We start from the raw sequence: 17,158 nt of genomic DNA, 5'->3' as shown, positions 1-17,158 counted from the left end.
GAAAAGCCCCTCAGTGAACTGTGTACATTCTGTCCCCAGAGGTCTCGGGGCAGCAGTGACCTCAGAGGGTCTCTGCAAGAGAAGCCCTTTATGTCTGAAAGGGTGTCCTGACATGTGATGAAGAGATTGCCATGGCAAATCTGCATTTCTTGCTGTAATCAGAGAAAATAAGTGAATAAACCACATAAGTCTGAGTCATAGTTACTGCTGCTCAAGGCTGTAGCAAGCCCTCGCTCCTGTTGCATGCCCAGAGCTTTTCTAATTTAAAAAAAAAATAATAATAGATTGTTAAATTCAAATAAGGCTGTTTAAATCCAGTTGTGCTCCCTTTGCCTTGCAGATTTAGAAATGTTCAATTACAGCACAAAGGAGCCCAGCCCCAAGAAGCTGCTCCTGCAGGTCCCAGCACACACAGAGCGACGGGCCCCTGGTGCTGAACCCCATTTCCCAATCCCCTTTGTGCTGAGCCCCCTTTCCAGGAGGAACAATCCCCTTTGTGCTGATCCCCCTTTCCCAATCCCCCTTGTCCTGAGCCCCTGTTCCAGGAGGATCAATCCAGGAGGATCAATCCAGGAGGATCAGTCCAGGAGGATCAATGCCTTTCCCAATCCCCTCTGTCCCGAGCCCCATCCCAGGAGGATCAATCCCCTCTAGGAGCACTTTGCCTTTGGCTCTGCTGTGCAATGACACCCGCAGCCATCTCCTGATGGTGTCCCCACAGCACAGCCTGCTCTCAGAAATTTGCCCTCTTTGGGCTGAGCCCCCGCAGAGCTGCCAAAAACTGCTTAACCCTTGGAACCCTGGGGCAGCAGGTGGAGAGAATCCTCGTTGTTTTATCTAAAATGACGGAGTTTTAGTCCGTTCTCATGGTCCAGTCCCAGGAAATGCTAAATCTTCAAGGCACTCTGTAAAGGAAAGTGAATTTCTGATTCTGCCACCGGGCTGTGACTGCTGCTGTGTGGATCTGGGTTAGCAAAGTCCCAAATCACTGAGAGGAGAATGATCCCATCATTGTCTAATGTGAGACCTGCCTCCACAAGGAGACAAAACAGGATCAGGCATTAAATCAGTAATTTTTTTCAGTCTATAATTGCAAAAGTGAGGAGAGTTTTGATGAATAAAGTGGGCAAGAAAATACTTTTTTTTTTTTTTTTTTTTTTTTTAGGCACTGGGGGCATTCCTGGGGTTTCCCTGTGCAGAGCAAGGAGCTGGATTTCGAGAGCCCTGGTGGGTCCCAGTTCATCCTGGCTGTGCCTCCCATCCCAGGGCTGCTGGGTGTCCCTGATTTTCCTGCTGCATCCCTGCAGGATTCCAGCCTCACCCGTCCCCGGATGGCTCCAGCCAGGACAGGGAGTGAGGAATGGGGATGTGGGCAGGGACTGGGCGAGCTCTGCCAGGCCAGAGGAGCAGTTTGACTCATGCAGGAGCTGGGAGGGTCCCAGAGGGTACAAGCATTCCCCAGTTAACGCAAAACTCAACTCAGCAGAATGATTGGAAGCCTCTGGGTATTGGCAGATTGTTTCTGGAAGCAGAGAAATGGCAGAGTAATGGGAATGGCAGGTTTTCCTGGAATTCTGGATCTTGTACAAAAACAGCTCTTTTCAGACCCAGCAGACAGAAGCAGAATAAAATAGGGTTTTTGAGTGGAAAACTGCCAATTATTCCAGATTGTTGTGATAGTTTAGTGATTCACACAAGACTTTCGTGGATTGCTAGAGAGAACTCCTTCTCCAAATGCTCTTCAGGGTACAGAGCCTGTTTGGGAATAATGCACCCTTGGGAAGAACTCTGCCATGCAGTTTTTCTGTTTCCTGAGGCCTTCAGTGTCTCAGCAGGGTGGGAAGGGGGTTCCACCAGGGTAACCCCTGGACATGGCCAAGGCCCTGATAGGTGGGGTTGTGAACAGCCCAGGTGTGCTACTCACACCCCAGGCAGGCTGGGAGGAGTTTTACCTGCAGCTCTGTGCCTAAATCAGGATATTAGCAAAAAAAAAAAAAAAAAAAAACCAAAAAAACCCCCACTATATTGATTAATTTTTACCTTACCTAAACTTCTCACTGAAATATGTGAGTGATATAACGTGCATGTGGCATCAATTCTGTTATAAATGCCAAAAAAATTTTGTGCAGTTTATAGAAACCACAACAGATCTTTAAAACAAATTATTTTGGTGGTTTTTTTCTTTACAATTTTGCAGTGTTGGCAGTTTAAGGAATCTGAAAATTGAATCCATCCATCTGGCACTGGGAAAACAAACAACATATTTGTCTCTGTTCTCTCTTCACTCCAAAGCTGAAAGATGTGAAACACAAGCAAGTAAATATGACATGGGAGGGGAAGGGAAGGCTGAAATCCCTTACCCCTCGGGCTGTTAGCTTGAACAGGTTCTAAAGACAAGATTTGACTCATTTACCAAAATTCCTCCTTGCAACTGAGACATTTCAGAAGTTGCAGAAGATCTGAGAAGTGCAGAGGGTGTAAATCCCAGGAAGGGAGCTGGGTCGGAGCAGGGCTGTGTTCCCTGGCACAGGGGGACACAGGGACCCACCCGGGCAGCTTTGGGCTCCATGGGGGCTTTTCCAAGGCAGCCCAAGCACAGCAGTGCTGCTCCCTGGTCAGTGTTTGGAACACAGTGACCTGGAACTGCTGGCTGAGGTGCCCTGGCTGCTCCACGGCGATGCCCTCACCCGCAGCATCCCCCATTCCCCTCCACCACGCTCCTCAGCCATCTCAGGGGCTGCTGGAGAGGTGCTGCCATCCCTTTTTCATGTTCTGGACATGGCAGGAATGACAGAAGAGGGATGGTGTCTCACCAGTAAGTCCAACTGGTCCCTCCACAAGCTGTGCTTATCAGGAAATTCCAACAAGCCACTGATTCTCTTATTCCATGTGCAGAATGAAAGAGTTCCAGCAATTCAGCCCCCCCTGCAGTGACAGATTCCCTCAGGGCTTGGTGCACTTGGCTGTCCCTGCTTCCAGAGGTGATTTCTTTAATTTTTCTGTTCTGGGCTCTAACAGTTTAAGTCCATCAGGAAAGCTTTGGCTGTGCAGAGCAGGTCCTGGGGCTGTGTGTGCCCTGAGCCTGTGAGCTGGAAATCTCATGGAAACTGGGCTGAAGATCCTCTCAGAGCGAAGGATAGCCCTGATACTGCTTCCCTCTGGGAAGGTGTTCTGGCCTTGCACAGAAGGAATCACTTTGTTCAGACACTGATTGCATTCCAAGGACAGCAGGCGGAAACTGAGGCTGTCAATTTTCCCTCCTGGTTCAGGTCGGTTGGGAATGGATCACTGGGCACTTGCTCAATGACAGAAACTGCAAAGAGTTAATCTTTATCAGAAAAGCATAAGCACACTTAAGCACACATAATGGCCACATTATTTCCATTAAACTCCCTCCTCCCATCTATAACCTTGGTCACATAATCAGGAATGAAAATCATTATCTATTTCATTCACATCTGTTAGTAATTTTTTTGAAACCTCCTTTTAATCTGATTAGAACGTCTCCTCTAAACCAAACAAATTCTAAACTCAAGGCTAAAATATCAGCTCAGCTTAGTATTCCACGTAATATTTTCATTTTCTCTTCCTAATTGAATTTGTACGTTGATCCACGTTACTGTTCTCTGGCCATTGTTATCAGCTGTTTCCAAATGCTGAGGTGTGGGATGCACTGGGAGCACACTGGGACACACTGGGAGCACATTGACTGCCAGCACACTGACTGCCAGCACACTGCTTTTCCAGCTCCTGCATCCCTGGCCCTGCCCAGCCCATCCCCTGCGTTTCTGAAGGGTGAGAATTGGAAATGCAGGTGAACCTGGTGGGAAGAAATGCTGATGTCTGACTCCAGTTCGGAAGGCTGAATGATTTCTTTATTATAAGTATGCTATAATACACTAATATACTATTTAAAGGAGATACTAGAACTACAAACCTACTTTTCTAACTCCCATATCTAAGTCACAACTTGCGGCCCTCTCTGAGAGCCCAGCCCCAGGTGGGTTGGATTGGCCATTGGGCTCAAAGAATTCTCACCAGAATCCAATCAAGCACTCATCCCAGGTAAACAATTCTCCAAACACGTTCCACATGGGAAAACAAGGAGCAGGAATAGAAATGGTTTTCTCTTTCATTTCTCTCTGTGCTCCTCCATGAAAAATCCTGAGAGAGAGAAGCATGAGCCTGCCACAGGTGAGCTCTAGAGGTGAGCCTGGCGAGGGCTGTGAAGGGACATCCCATCCCTGGCAGTGCCCAAGGCTGGGCTGGACAGGGCTTTGACACCTGGGACAGCAGCAGGAGTGGGGCAGGGAGGGCTTTAAGGTCTCTCCAGCCCCACATCCTCAGGTTCTGTGATTCTGAGGGAATACCCTGCCTGGCAGTGGCAACGCAGATGGAAAGAGAGGGCAACGCAGGGCATTGTCCTCACCTCCTGCGGAGGTTCACTTTTGGTTCTGCTGGGGAGAGCAGAAGCCCCGGGCAGCTTCTCTTTCCCAAAGCATCTGAGGAGCCCAAACGGGAGCTGGCAGCGCCCCGGGAGCCCCCGGCAGCCCCGAGCCCCCACTCCCGGCCGGGAGCCGCAAGTCGCTCCCATCCAACTCTCCAACTTTCCGCCTCCATCTCAGCCCTTCGGGGGCTGCAGGCACAGCGGAGTTTTGGCAGGGAGACACGCCGTAAAGCTTTTATTTGCCTTCTGCAGTTGTTTCAGGTCCTGTTCCTTGTTAAGCAGTAATGGAAGAAGTCAAACACTGACCTTTGTGTAAGCACAAAAGAGCCTTTTGGGGCACTGTAAAAACCCCTGAGGACTCCCGTGGTTCTTTACAAGTCTCGATAAAAGTTACTGTTCATAATCTGCTTTCTGCCTCCTCTCTGAAGATGACTGAGTTGTTTTAAATTAGTATTTATCGGTTTATTAGTAAATATTTCTCAGTCCCATCCATTCATTGGGGAGTAACCTCTGATACTGCTCATTTAAGGTGTGCAGGTGTCCCTGCCCATGGCCGGGGGTTGGATCAAAATAATCTTTTCTGGCGTTCCAGCCCAAACCAGGCTGGGATTCCCTAACTCTGAACATGTCCTTTGGCTTTCCCAAAAAGAAATGCACTCTGTGAGCACTCAGAACGCCCTGAGGAGGCTGTGCCCGTGGACCTGGCAGCTGTGCCCGTGGGTGCGGGTCCATGGCAGGGATGCTGATGCACCACAGACCCTCTCCTGCAGACAAATGATGCAGCAAGGCTCAACGCTGGGCTGCTCCCAGCGCCCAGGGAGCCTCAGCTCCTGAGAGACGTGAGGAACTTTTGTAATAATTCCCAGCGAGTGCCGAGCCTCAAGTTCTCTTCATCTGTGCTAAAGCCTATAAATCATCACACCTGCAGCACCTCTGCCATCACGCAGCCCCTTCGGCTGTGACAGCAGGGGTGTGGCTGCCTCTTACCTGCAAATTAACGACGAGTTCCACACCATACCTGAAAAACCAGAGAAGACTTGTTTTCACAGGAGAAATATTTTTTTTTTAGGAAGTTTTGCATTGATACAGGAGAGTCCAAACCTGCAGCTTCATTAGTGCCTCTAAGCCAATTAACCTCGCTCATGTTCTCTTGGGGAGAAGTTTGCAAACTGGGGAGTTTAAATCCTGCCAGCCAGTCTGTGCTTGGGCAAAGGCTGCGGCTCCTCCTCGCTGCTGCTGCTGAGGGTTTGTGTCTGCAGGGTGAGTCAAGCTCAGCAGGAATCTCTGATCTCCTTGTGCTGACACCCACAGCAGAGCTGGGCCCTCAGCCCTCTTTGCCAGGTTTTAATAAAAGGTCAGGCTCCTTCTCTGCTTTCTCGCCCCTTCATGGCAGCTTTCATGTCAGACAAATTGAGCTGCCCAGGGAAACGGAGAGCATCCTTTAAAGGGTCAAAAAGTGCTTGAAATGTGGAAGAAAAAGGTAGGAAGAAATAGATCATTTCACAGCTAAGTGGAGTCCCACAGAGATCTCTGCCATTCCAAATACTCATAAATGACTTGGGAAAGGAGAGGAGGTGGCAGGAAGTGACAAAGATATCTGCTGAAAATAAATTATTCAAAGCAGTAAACCCAAAATCTAACTGTAAAGAGCTGCAGAAGTACCTGATCAGTGTCCAACCTGAGAGTGAACAGGTGATCAAATGCCAGGCTGAATTTATGATGCACAGAAGATTATAATGCACACAAGGGGAAGTAAGAAAACAAATGAGCGGTAAATTAGATATTGCCACTGGAGATATGGAGTTTTTATGAAACAAATTCCACTCTGGCTTTCAGAAAAAAATCAACTGGGCTTTTCAGAATGATGAGGGAAGGGAGAGAAAAGAGCTTTGTGTGACCATGTCTGTGTGCTGTGTGTGCTTTGGGTCACCCCTCTCAGCGAGTGTATCTAGAATGAAAAGGTGTAGAAAAGATCCAGAAATGGGATTAGGGCAAAACAGCAGCTTTGGAGAGCTCCCACTCCTGCTCGGCTCCGTGTGCTGGAGGCAGGGATGAGGCTCTGACAGTGGGCATCTGCCCTGGGAGCTCTGTGACACCAGGGGTGATGTGGGACACGAAGGCGTGACATGGGACACGCCAGGTGTGACATGGGACACGCCAGGTGTGACATGGGACACAGAGGCGTGACATGGGGCATGCCAGGTGTGACATGGGACGTGTGAGATGTGACACGGGACACACCAGGTGTGACATGCCCGGTGTGACACGGGACATGCATCCCCTCTGCTCCCATGGCCTGGGAGCGCTGCCCCAGCCGCAGGCAGGGCTGCATGCAGGGCTGCAGGCAGAGCAGGAGCTGCAGGGGCTGGCTCCGAGCTCTTGCTGAGCAGCACCAGGACAGGCCCCGCTCCTCTTTCTGAGCAGCACCGGGACAGGCCCCGCTCCTCGGGATATTTTGAGCGAGGCTGTTTCTGACAGAGCTGCTGCTTGTTCACACTGAAATGCTTCAGAGCTGCTCGCAAGGCTGGGTTTCAATGCTGCTGGCAATGCAGGAACTCTCAGGTGGCAAAATAACCACCTGTTCTGGGGAGCTTTGTGTTACCAGAATGTTTAGGCTGTCTCTAAATTCATCTTTAAATAAGATAAGACAATATGATTTTCTTTTTATTTGTTTTCTCTTTTCAGCGCCAATTTCTGTGATGTCAGTCTGATGCCAAGCACAATCCCACGGAGGAAATACCTTGGTAAGTCTTCTGTTTTTCTAAAAGATCTCCCAACTAAATCATGTTTAAATCAGCAGTGCTTTGAAAGTTATATCCATGTAAATACTGGAACAACAAAACACAGGGAGTAAAGAGGATGGAGCTCAAAGGATAAGGACAATTAAGCACTTTTTCCATAAGAAATTAAAAGATCAAGACCTTGCATCAAATTAATTTCTACCGTATTCCCTTCTTGTCTGCAGAAAAAGCTTTGTAATTTTTTATGTCCCAACTCCTCACCTAACTCCCTTTGAATTCTCCCATTTTGGATATGTGATATTTAGGAAAAGGTTTAAAAATCCTTTCTTCATATGGCACTCATACTGCAAGTCCAAGCATCCTTCCCCTTGCCCTCTGGGGTTGCCTCAGGCTCTAATTTAGGGCCCATCCAGGGTAGTGAACATGGCAGAGTTTGGAATTATGCTTTCAGTTTGAAGAGGTACTATATCTCTTGCTCTAAAGGCAGGTGTTTTAAAAGGCATGTGGCATTTCTTAAAACATGCTTTTAGTGGTAACATTTTTGTTTTGTTCATACCTTTACTTACATTTTTCACTCCTGAGTCCGAGCTGAAAGCTCTGCCACTGTCACAGCTGAATTTGTTTCATCAGTGAGCCCAGCTGCACATAACTCTGTGTTATTGCTGACAAGGCCTGGATTTATAGAATTGGTTTGAAATCACCAGCACGGGGACGTAGGACTTGCTTTAAAACAAAATAGGTGTCAGCCTGCTGTGTGACGCACTTCTGCAATGGATCTGCCATGGTGGAGTCACAAGGGAATGCAGCTCCAGAGCTCTTGGGAATGCAGAGCCCTTGGCAGCTCCAGAGTCCTTGGGAACACCCAGCTGTGCCCACTCTGCCTTGGCAGTGCCGTTCATTTGCCCCTTTGCAGCAGCACCACCACAACATTCCAAAACAAGCAAAGAACTCCCTGCTCTGTCGCTCATCATTTCTGCTTGCCGGGCTCCTTGCACGTGGCAGTTCATGGAACGGGTGGGCCAGGTCAGGCCTTCACTGGTTCACCTGCCCAGGTAACTTCTCCCTGTCCCCAAGGACAGCTGAGCCAAGGTGGCCCTGGGAGCTGCCCTGGGAGCTCTGTGCCACGGGGAGCCCCTACAGCCCCCTGCCCATGGAGGGGCTGCCTGGGCACTGCCCCAGAGCCCAGACTCCACTCAAACCTGTGTGCCACTGGCTACTGGATTCCAGCAGGCATTGTGCTGCAGGAAAAAATACGGCTGCAATCAAAGGTGGTTCTCTTCTTGCAGGCATCCTGTAATTAGCTCAAGTTTTCTTTTTTTCATAGAGAGGTCTTGATGCATAAACCAAAGGTTTCCTCTTCCTTGCATGTTGTTGCCAGATGTTTCTGCAAAGCTTCAGAACAACAAAGTTGTTTGTGTGTACTTGCATATGACTTCACCCCATGCCTGTCACAGAGTGCTCCTCCTCCTCCTCCTCGTCAATTAACCCAATTAATTCCTCTCCCATTCTCCCCTCCGTTTCTGACCACTGCATTTCGCTGTCTGTCTGTCCCAGTGGACTTTCGGCCCTTTGTCACAGCTCCCACGGGAATGGGTTGAGCTCCAAGGTCCTTTCCAAACCAGACCATTCCGTGATCCAAAGGGATTCGGGATGAAGCAGATCAATACATTGAGAGAGGAAGGAGCTGGGAAGGAGAATGGCACAGAGGGAGAACTACAGAGTTATTCATGTAGAAGTGAAAGATCTGGTGGGAAATCAAAGCACAAAATAGACCACAACAGACAAGGGCTACCCTGAGAAATACAGGGAAAAACATGATAAAAATAGGAAAAATACCAGGAGTCATTAATGCAAGGAGGAGTTAGGAGGGCATGGCCCAGCCCCTCTGTGCCTCACTCGGTGTCTGACCACAGCTAATGGCAAAAGCACACTTGGAGTGAGCTCGGAGCCAGGAGCCTCCCCTGACAAGCACGTGGAGGATGCTGTGATGTCCTGCTGGTACAGCAGCAGCTCCTGAGAGTGGGACCACAGCTGGGGAACATCCTTATCCCATCCTGGCTTCCCTGCAAAGCTATTGACAGGCTGCAGGCACTGCCTCAGCGACTTTGATGTATGCTCAAGAATTAAGCAGAATTACTCTCAAGCTGATAGGAAACAAAACACAGCTCCTTACAAGGCAATCAAGATCTTCAAAGATTTGGGCTTGGGAAGAGCCTTAGACACGGGGCATGCCACTGCCCTTTTGGGAGAGAGCAGATTGCGGAGGGAGGAGCAGTATAAAACTATAAAACTATAAAACTTTGCTTTATATGAGCTGTCTGAGGCACAGCTATACAACTGGCATTTCATTGGAAAAGGCAACACAACCCTTACTTTTGGAAGTACTTCCAAGTAGGCTTAAGGACTTTAGGAGTTATTATGTGTGGAGTCCATACAGCCTTCATTCTGTAAGTGCAAATTCGGATCTTTCCCTGTGTGACTCCGAGATGCTTCCTGTGGCCCACGTTCTGCACGCTCCCTTCTGTCAGATGTGACAGGAGCTGTTTATCTCCAGGTGCCCCCATTGTCCGTGCTGACCCCAGGCAGATTTATGTCAGCATCTGGCAGCCACAGGAGTTCCCTTCAGATGTTCTTTCTGACCTTTGGAGCGCTCCACACAAAGCTCAAAGCGGCTCCTGCTTCCATGAATTGCTTGATCTCCTCAACGAGAGCCATAATTATGTTTTAATGATTTAATAATATTCTCCACTTCTATATTTTAAAGTCTATACTTAGTGTTTGTTAAGGTCAAGCCTCATTTTCTCTGCAGTATTATTACATTGTGGCGTAGGAATGTGCAGCCATTTATAGATTTTTGATATTTGTAGTATGACAATTGGCACCACTCTCCCTGTGGCTCCCCATGTGACTCTGGGCTCCCACCGGATCTGCACTTACTTACCTCGGCACGGGGGCACCCCCGGCCCGGGCAGAGCCTGCCCCAGCTCCCGGAGCCCCGCAGAGCTGGAGCCAGACGTGCCCGCTGCACTGGGGCTGCTGCGTGACTTCCCAGGGTCACAGCACATAAAACACCTCATTGCCAGCCCTGCCATGGCACGGACACCTCCGGCTGTGCCAGGTGCCCCCAGCCCCATCCAACCCTGCTCTGGGCACCTGTGCCAGGGCTGCCCACCCTCCAAAGGTACAGTAACATTCTGTATAATAACTAAAATCATATTCTTTTGGATCAAAGGTGACATTAAGATAAAGAATTATTCATTAGAGAAGGAGCGTCCTCCCCATTACTGAACAAACCCAGCTGTAATTAAGCACCTGAACGGGTGTTTATAAACAGATGTTCTCATCTAAATGTCTTAGAAATAAACAGCTTTGTTATTCCAGCTTCCCCAGACTACAGAAGGAGCTACAGCTCTCCTCCAGGCTGATGTTCTCCCCCATGTACCCAAATATTTGAGTTCCCCAAATTGGAGTGAGAGGCGTCCCCAAACGCAGGACAGCTTCTGCAGCAGAACACTCACAGAGCAATAGAGTAAATTTCCCAGGGGTAGTCCCAGCAGCACTTTAGGATTTCATGCTTTGAGAGACGTCATTGCCTTTATTGAACAACCAGGACCTCTGCAACAGCCCTGCAGTGGTGCCAGAGGTTTCACAGCCTCTGTGAACAGTCTAACTTCTGCTATTCCAATTCCCTCACATGGGAAGACGCGTTTCCTGAGAGCTGTAAATCCATTGCATCATTCAAAATGCACCACAAGACAGTTCTGAGGTCTGCTTTAAACACATCTTTCAAAAATGTGGAAGAGCTACAATTTTTAGAACCATTTTTCATAACTTCTGGGATAAAAAAATAATGTTAATGTAACATTGTGCGCATGTGTTTTGTATTTTAAAAGTAAAACAGCTTCTAAAAGTCAATATGGCCTGAAAAAAACTTATAACTTAAAAAAACAAGAGGACATATAATTGTGCTGTAAAATCTCATCATCTTGTCCAACCCTCTCCCAAGGCAGGGTCACTTGGAGGTGACACAGGAACGCGTCCAGGTGGGTTTGGGATGTCTCTAGAGAGGGAAACTCCAGCCCCTCCCTGGACAGCTGTTCCAGGGCCTGCCACCCTCCAGGGAAGGAAGTTCTTTGTGCTGAGGTGGAACTCGTTGTGTTTGAGCTTATTGCTCCTTGTCCTGTCACTGGCAGCACTGAGCAGCGCCTGGCACCATCTCTGCCAGCCCTTGGAGATGTTTCCATGGACTGATGGGATCCCTCCCAGCTTCCCCAGACCAACCCAGACCAGCTCCCACAGTCCCTCCTCCGTGAGAAAGATGCTCCAGACCCCTCAACATCTTCGTGGCCTCCGCTGGACCTTCTCCAGTAGCTCCTTGTCTCTCTGGCAGAGCAGAACCCAGAGCTGGACACGGGCTCCAGCCGTGCCTCGCCAGGGCCGAGTGAAAGCATCTCCTCCCGACCTGCTCTGCCCTGCCCGCTCTGCCCAGCGCTGTCTGCTCTGCCTGGCCCAACTCTGCCCGCTCTGCCCTGCCCGCTCTGCGCAGCCCTGTCTGCTCTGCCCAGCCCAACTCTGCATGCTCTGCCCAGCCCTGTCCACTCTCTGCTGCCCAACTCTGCCGGCTCTGCCCTGCCTGCTCTGCCCAGCCCTGGCCAACTCTGCCCACTCTGGCCCAGCCCTGTCTGCTCTGCCCGGCCCAACTCTGCCCGCTCTGCCCAACCCTGTCCACTCTGCCCTGCCCAGCTCTGCCCATTCCGTCCCACTCTGCCCTGCCCAGCTCTGCCCATTCCGTCCCGCTCTGCCCATTCTGTCCCTGCCCAGCCCTGCCCGTCCCGCTGCACTTTCCCGGCTCGGCCAACAGGTAGCACCGTTCCCCCTCGGCTGGGCTGCCCCCGGAGCCGGGCGGCGGGGCCGGGGCCGGGCTGGGTACGGCAGGCCCGAGGCGAGCGGGGCGCAGAGCAGCTCCGGCCGCGGCCGCCCCTCGCCGAGCCGGCGGCCTCCACTCCCTCTCCACGTCGGGGAGGCGGAGGGAGGGAGGGAGGGAGGGGAAGGGGAGGAGGCGGCCGCCGCCGTCCTCCATTTTGTGGCGGGGGCAGAACCGCCGAGCGCGGCGCTGCCCGGCGGAGCGGCGGGGCGGGGAGCGCGGGGGGGCGAGGTCCGCGGGGGCAATTAGCGCTAATTAACGGAGGGGGCGCCGCGGCGGCGGGCGGGGACGGGTCAGGGGCCCGCGGGAGGAGCAGCGGCAGAGCCGGAGCAGCAGCAGCGGAGCGGGGGGAGCGGTGCTGCCGCGGCCCCAGGGGCGGCTGCTGACCCCCCCAGCGGTGCCGCCCCCGCCCGGGGCGCCATGGCCGTGGGCGGCTGAAGGAGCCCCAGCGCCCTCCCCCGGACGAGGTAAGGGCGGCGGGGGTCCCGCGGGGGCTGCGCTTCGCCCCGGGAACTTGCCGAGGGGTGCGGCGGTCCCCGCAGGAATGGCCGGGGCGGGGGGAGCCGAGCCGGGCCGCCCCCGGAGGAGCCCGGGGCGGGGCGCGGGGACCCCCGGCCGGGCCCCCGCTGTCCGCGTCCCGGGGGAGCGGGGGGCGCGGGCGGGGAGCGCGGGGCTGGTTCTGCCGAAGTGGGTGTGCCAGGAGACGGCTCAACAGGTCCCGACACATTTCTCTGAAAACTGTACTTTGCAAAGGCGATTTTATGGCAATCCGGCGGTTTTAAGTATTTGCAGCGCTTTCCGCCCTTGGGCAGACTCTCGCAGCTGATTTCTGACACGTTTCCTACGCTGGATGATTCGCTGCCTTGTTTTTTCTGGGGCGTTGGGGGAATTGTCAAATGAAAATAACTACCTTTTCCCTCCCCTTCGCGTTAAAAAGGAAGAAGGCAGCGCTGGAGGTATTCTTGTGTTTTCTCTATTTTTTCCGGTCGCTGCTGGGTGTCCACCTTAAGCAGTTGGGGTGCCCGCTGCCGCTCGGGGCCGGGCTGCGGCTCCGCGGGCTGCGCTCGGCCGGGACCCCGCGCCCGCCGCCGGCGCTGCGCCGCTCCGCCGGGACGAGCTCGCCCGGGCCACCTTAAGGTTTTACACGTGGGGCCTTTTTGTGGCTGGCAGCCTCAACTTTGCACCCAGAGGCAGCGGCGGGGCCGGGGCTGCGGGGAGCCGCGCGGGGAGCCCGGCCGCGGGGCTGTGCCGGTGCCGCCGTGCCCGGCACGCCGGAGGGGACAGGCTGGCAGTGCCCCCCGGACTGCGGCAGCGCGGGCTGGGCGCTGCCCGGGGCAGGCCGGACACCGTGTCGGAAGTTTGCCGAAGAATTTACAGTGTTTCTCCAAATATTTATGCTCTCCGCTGGAGAAAAAAAAAATGTAGCAAATACAAACATCTGAAACTTACGAGGTTTGTTTTCAGCGTTGGGTGTGTTTGGAGAGTAGCCGTGAACGGGTAGAGTGCTGGAAGCTGATAAAAATCCTGCTATATTTTTAGCTAGATTTTATTTATAAATTTGAGATGTATTTAAAGAATTATGCGGAGTTTACTGCGAAGTGGGTGGGTTGCATTTCGAGACTGAAGCCGTGCAAAGGTGACAAACGCTGTGTTTTGTGGTGGGGAGGTCAGGTCCTGGGGAATGCCAAACCATGGCGGTGCCGCCTCTGGGAGCTCCGGACCTGCTCTGCGAGGGGAGGGCTTACTGGGAGAGGTGGCAAATGTCCTTTTCCCTGCTCAAGGTGCAGTTAAATACCAGGGAAATATACCTGGCAAAATTTGTGAACTGGGTCCTTTACCAGTTCTTACAGTTTCTTATTGCGGGGATGGTGACAGAGCTGGAGAGTGTGCGCGCAGATGTCACGTGCTGTAGCTTGATTCTGAGTTGTATGCAGGCAGATTACTCCTTCATCCAGGTTTAATAAAGTTTAAAAATGCATAGTTCCTCCTCATTAGACAGAAACCAAAACCTAAAAGCCCTCGAAAACAAGTGCAGTGTGTCTGAGTGACGTGGCACGTGTCAGCCCAGAGCCGTGGTGTACCGTGCCTTCGCTCTCACAGCAGCTGAGCCAGGTTTGCCAGGCGAAGGATTTAGACTTTTTGTTTTAAAACTATTGTTAATGTGTGTTTGCTGTGCTGACTTTGACTGCTTCTCATCTTTTTATAGTTAATGGTAAAGTAATGGATTCCAAAGAACTGCTTAACCCGTTGGATCAAGACGAAACCAGGAAAAATGCACTCATCAGTACCAAAGGAGGGATTGTGATGGACTTCCATCCACCCTTCAGGGGTGGAGCTACTGTCCAAGCCCCTGTGTCTACATCTCCTCTCCCTGCATCTTCTCAGTCAGATTCCAGTCAGCAACCTGCTTTGGCTGACTTTCCAAAAGGATTAGGAAACAGTGTGCCTCAGCCAGACCTTTCCAAGGCAGTGTCGCTCTCGATGGGACTGTACATGGGTGAAACAGACGCGAAAGTGATGGGAAACGACCTTGGATTTTCGCACCAGGGCCAAATCGGCATCTCTTCTGGAGAAACGGACTTCAGGCTCCTGGAGGAAAGTATTGCGAGCTTGAACAAGTCCTCGAGCCTGGCCGAGGACGCGAAGGGAACCGCGTCTTCTGAGGTGCCGCTGGAGCCGGATTTCCCAGGCATGGCCGGGCGCAGCGTCCCCATGGAGTCGGGAGCTGCAGTCCAGAGCCAGGTGGGCTCGAATGGTGGCAACTTGAAGTTGTTCTCTGAAGACCAAAGCACCCTGGATATCCTCCAGGATTTGGAATTGCCGCCGGTGTCGCCGGGCAAGGAGCCCAACGGGAGCCCGTGGCGGCTGGACCCGTTGCTCGATGACGGCGGCTTGCTCTCCCCCATATCCGCGGAGGACGCCTTTCTCCTGGAAGGAAGTCTCGGCGAAGACTGCAAGCCTCCTCTTTTATCTGACACTAAGCCTAAAATTAATGACCGTGGTGACCTTTTACCCAGTTCCAAAATGCCAATGCCTCAAGTGAAAACAGAAAAGGAAGACTTCATTGAACTGTGTACTCCCGGCATCAAGCAGGAAAACATGGGCCCGCTGTACTGCCAGGCCAGCTTCTCCGGGCCGAACCTGCTGGGTACGAAAGTCTCGGCCATCTCCATCCACGGGGTCAGCACCTCTGGGGGACAGATGTACCACTATGATTTAAATACTGCGTCGCTCTCTCAGCAGCAGGATCAGAAACCAATTTTTAATATCATTCCGTCTCTTCCTGCCGGGTCAGAAAATTGGAATAGGTGCCAGGGATCGGGGGACGAGGCATTGGCTCCGCTGGGAACGCTCAACCTCTCTGGCAGACCTGCTTTCTCTAATGGCTATTCAAGGTGATTCGTTTGTGTTGCTCTTTATTAAAACGCTACAAGTGTGTTTAGCATAACTCCATGCATGCTGGTTTGTTGCTCGGGCTTTTTTTCCTTTTTTTTTTCCCTTTTCTGTTTGGTATGTGTGGCTGATCAGACATCACTGGGGAGTGTTTATCCCACAGTACAACATCAGCTTTAAGCAACTACTCGATTATTGGTATTAAAGGGAAGAAAACTGGAGGGGAGTTGGCATGCTCTAAAAAGTAAATAATTAAAAATAAAACTTCCAAGATACAACCTAGAGAAAAAAATGGAGTATGTGGTAGCAGGATCCATACACAGGCAGTATGGAAGGAAGTATTTAAATGTATACAAAAGCTCCTTCGTTTCCAGGGGTTAGAGGATCAATCACTGTGGGCTTTTTTTTCCTTCCTAGCATTACTTAAAATGTTATGCACAAAAATAACTTGGTTGCTGGGTAAATTTCTAGAATTACATTTAAGCTGAACTCAAGTTTTCGCTGTGCTCGGTATCGCATTTACCTTACATGGACAAGAAGATTCCGAGTGGGAAATACTCAGCAGCTTGTTCAATAACTGCCTGTAAAGAGATAAGAGTATTTGCAGTCAGGCTTAAACATACCTGGAATTTAACTCCAAGTAGAACGGCAGGAGGGGTGTGGGTGGCTGGTTCCTACCTGTGGCCAGTGCCTTGGTGGTTGTGTTTCCTGGAGTAACGCAGAGGTGCAGCTGTTGCAGGGGTAATGCAGAGGTGCAGCTGCTGCAGGGGAGCGCTGCTGGAGGAGCAGCATGGCTGGGACAGCTCTGGGGCAGAGGAGGATTTGTGGTTCTCTTAGAAAATGGCCCTGCAAGTGCCTGTACAGAAACCCGGCATTTGTAGGCTTTTAATCTGGTTTAGCATTCTGGGTTTTATTGCTCTGCTGACAATTGGATCCCCAGGGTGTTCCCACCAGTCCCGGGGCTCTCCCTGCACGATATTTGCTCCATTTTCCCATGGCTGGAATGAAGTGTGCGAGGATTCCTTCTTTGTTTCAGTTAGACAACTTTTAGCTTGCTTTCATTCTCAATGTCTTTCATAGATTTTGATTTCTGTTGTAAATGTTGGGTTTTTCTCTTTGAAGTGTTTAAAGCAATTTGTAATGTAAGAGATCCAGAAAAGAAATCGGAATCTGTAGCTAGACTCCACCTTGATAGGTGAATACTGAGCGTGTCTCGCCATTTATTTCGACAGACTAGAAATGCTTTGTGCTCACCTTTTGCATGATTAGTCCAGTTCTGTGTTGTGTTCAGTTTGTTTTGTGGGGGCTTTTTTGGGAGTTTATTTCCTCTCTTCTCACTGTATCTTCAATAATAATCATGAACTTTGTGTCAAAGCAAGAAATGTTTCTGCACTGCGGAGGAGGCTTTCAGGGACAGTTTAAATAAGCAGATTGCCCCGAGGTAATGCCAGTGTCATTTTGAGGGTAATTCGAGGAGGAATAGGTCGGCAGAGCTGTGTTGGGGTGGGCAGCAGGAGATATGTGCCCAGCCCTGGGGAGCTCAGACACCGGCGGCGTGTCCTGTGTGTGATCCCAGAGGGATGGGAGCTCCTCTGGGCTGTGAACGTGGCAGAGCTGCTCCTGGAGGGAAGGGGCAGGCAGGGGGAGATGGTT

At 51.3% G+C, this 17,158-nt stretch overlaps 1 protein-coding gene across 3 annotated transcripts in view; it reads left to right on the top strand.

The window, feature by feature from the left end:
• The first annotated feature begins 12,403 nt into the window (after positions 1-12,403).
• NR3C1 (nuclear receptor subfamily 3 group C member 1) overlaps positions 12,404-17,158 on the top strand; it is a 60,575-nt gene continuing 55,820 nt past the window's right edge. The window contains exons 1-2 of one of the 3 annotated variants that reach the window (XM_002192952.7): positions 12,404-12,579; positions 14,319-15,507. In XM_002192952.7, the coding sequence (XP_002192988.3) occupies positions 14,333-15,507 (1,175 nt within the window). In that variant the 5' untranslated portion in view covers positions 12,404-12,579; positions 14,319-14,332. Of the gene's footprint in view, positions 12,580-12,858; positions 13,069-13,454; positions 13,565-14,318; positions 15,508-17,158 lie in introns of those variants that run through there. The other 2 variants (XM_041718969.2, XM_072935401.1) reach the window with 2 other exon arrangements.

This window comes from Taeniopygia guttata, chromosome 13 (genome assembly GCF_048771995.1).
Source record: "Taeniopygia guttata chromosome 13, bTaeGut7.mat, whole genome shotgun sequence".
In the NCBI taxonomy this organism is placed as follows: Eukaryota; Metazoa; Chordata; class Aves; order Passeriformes; family Estrildidae; genus Taeniopygia; species Taeniopygia guttata.
This window is presented reverse-complemented; position numbering and strand designations above follow the sequence as displayed.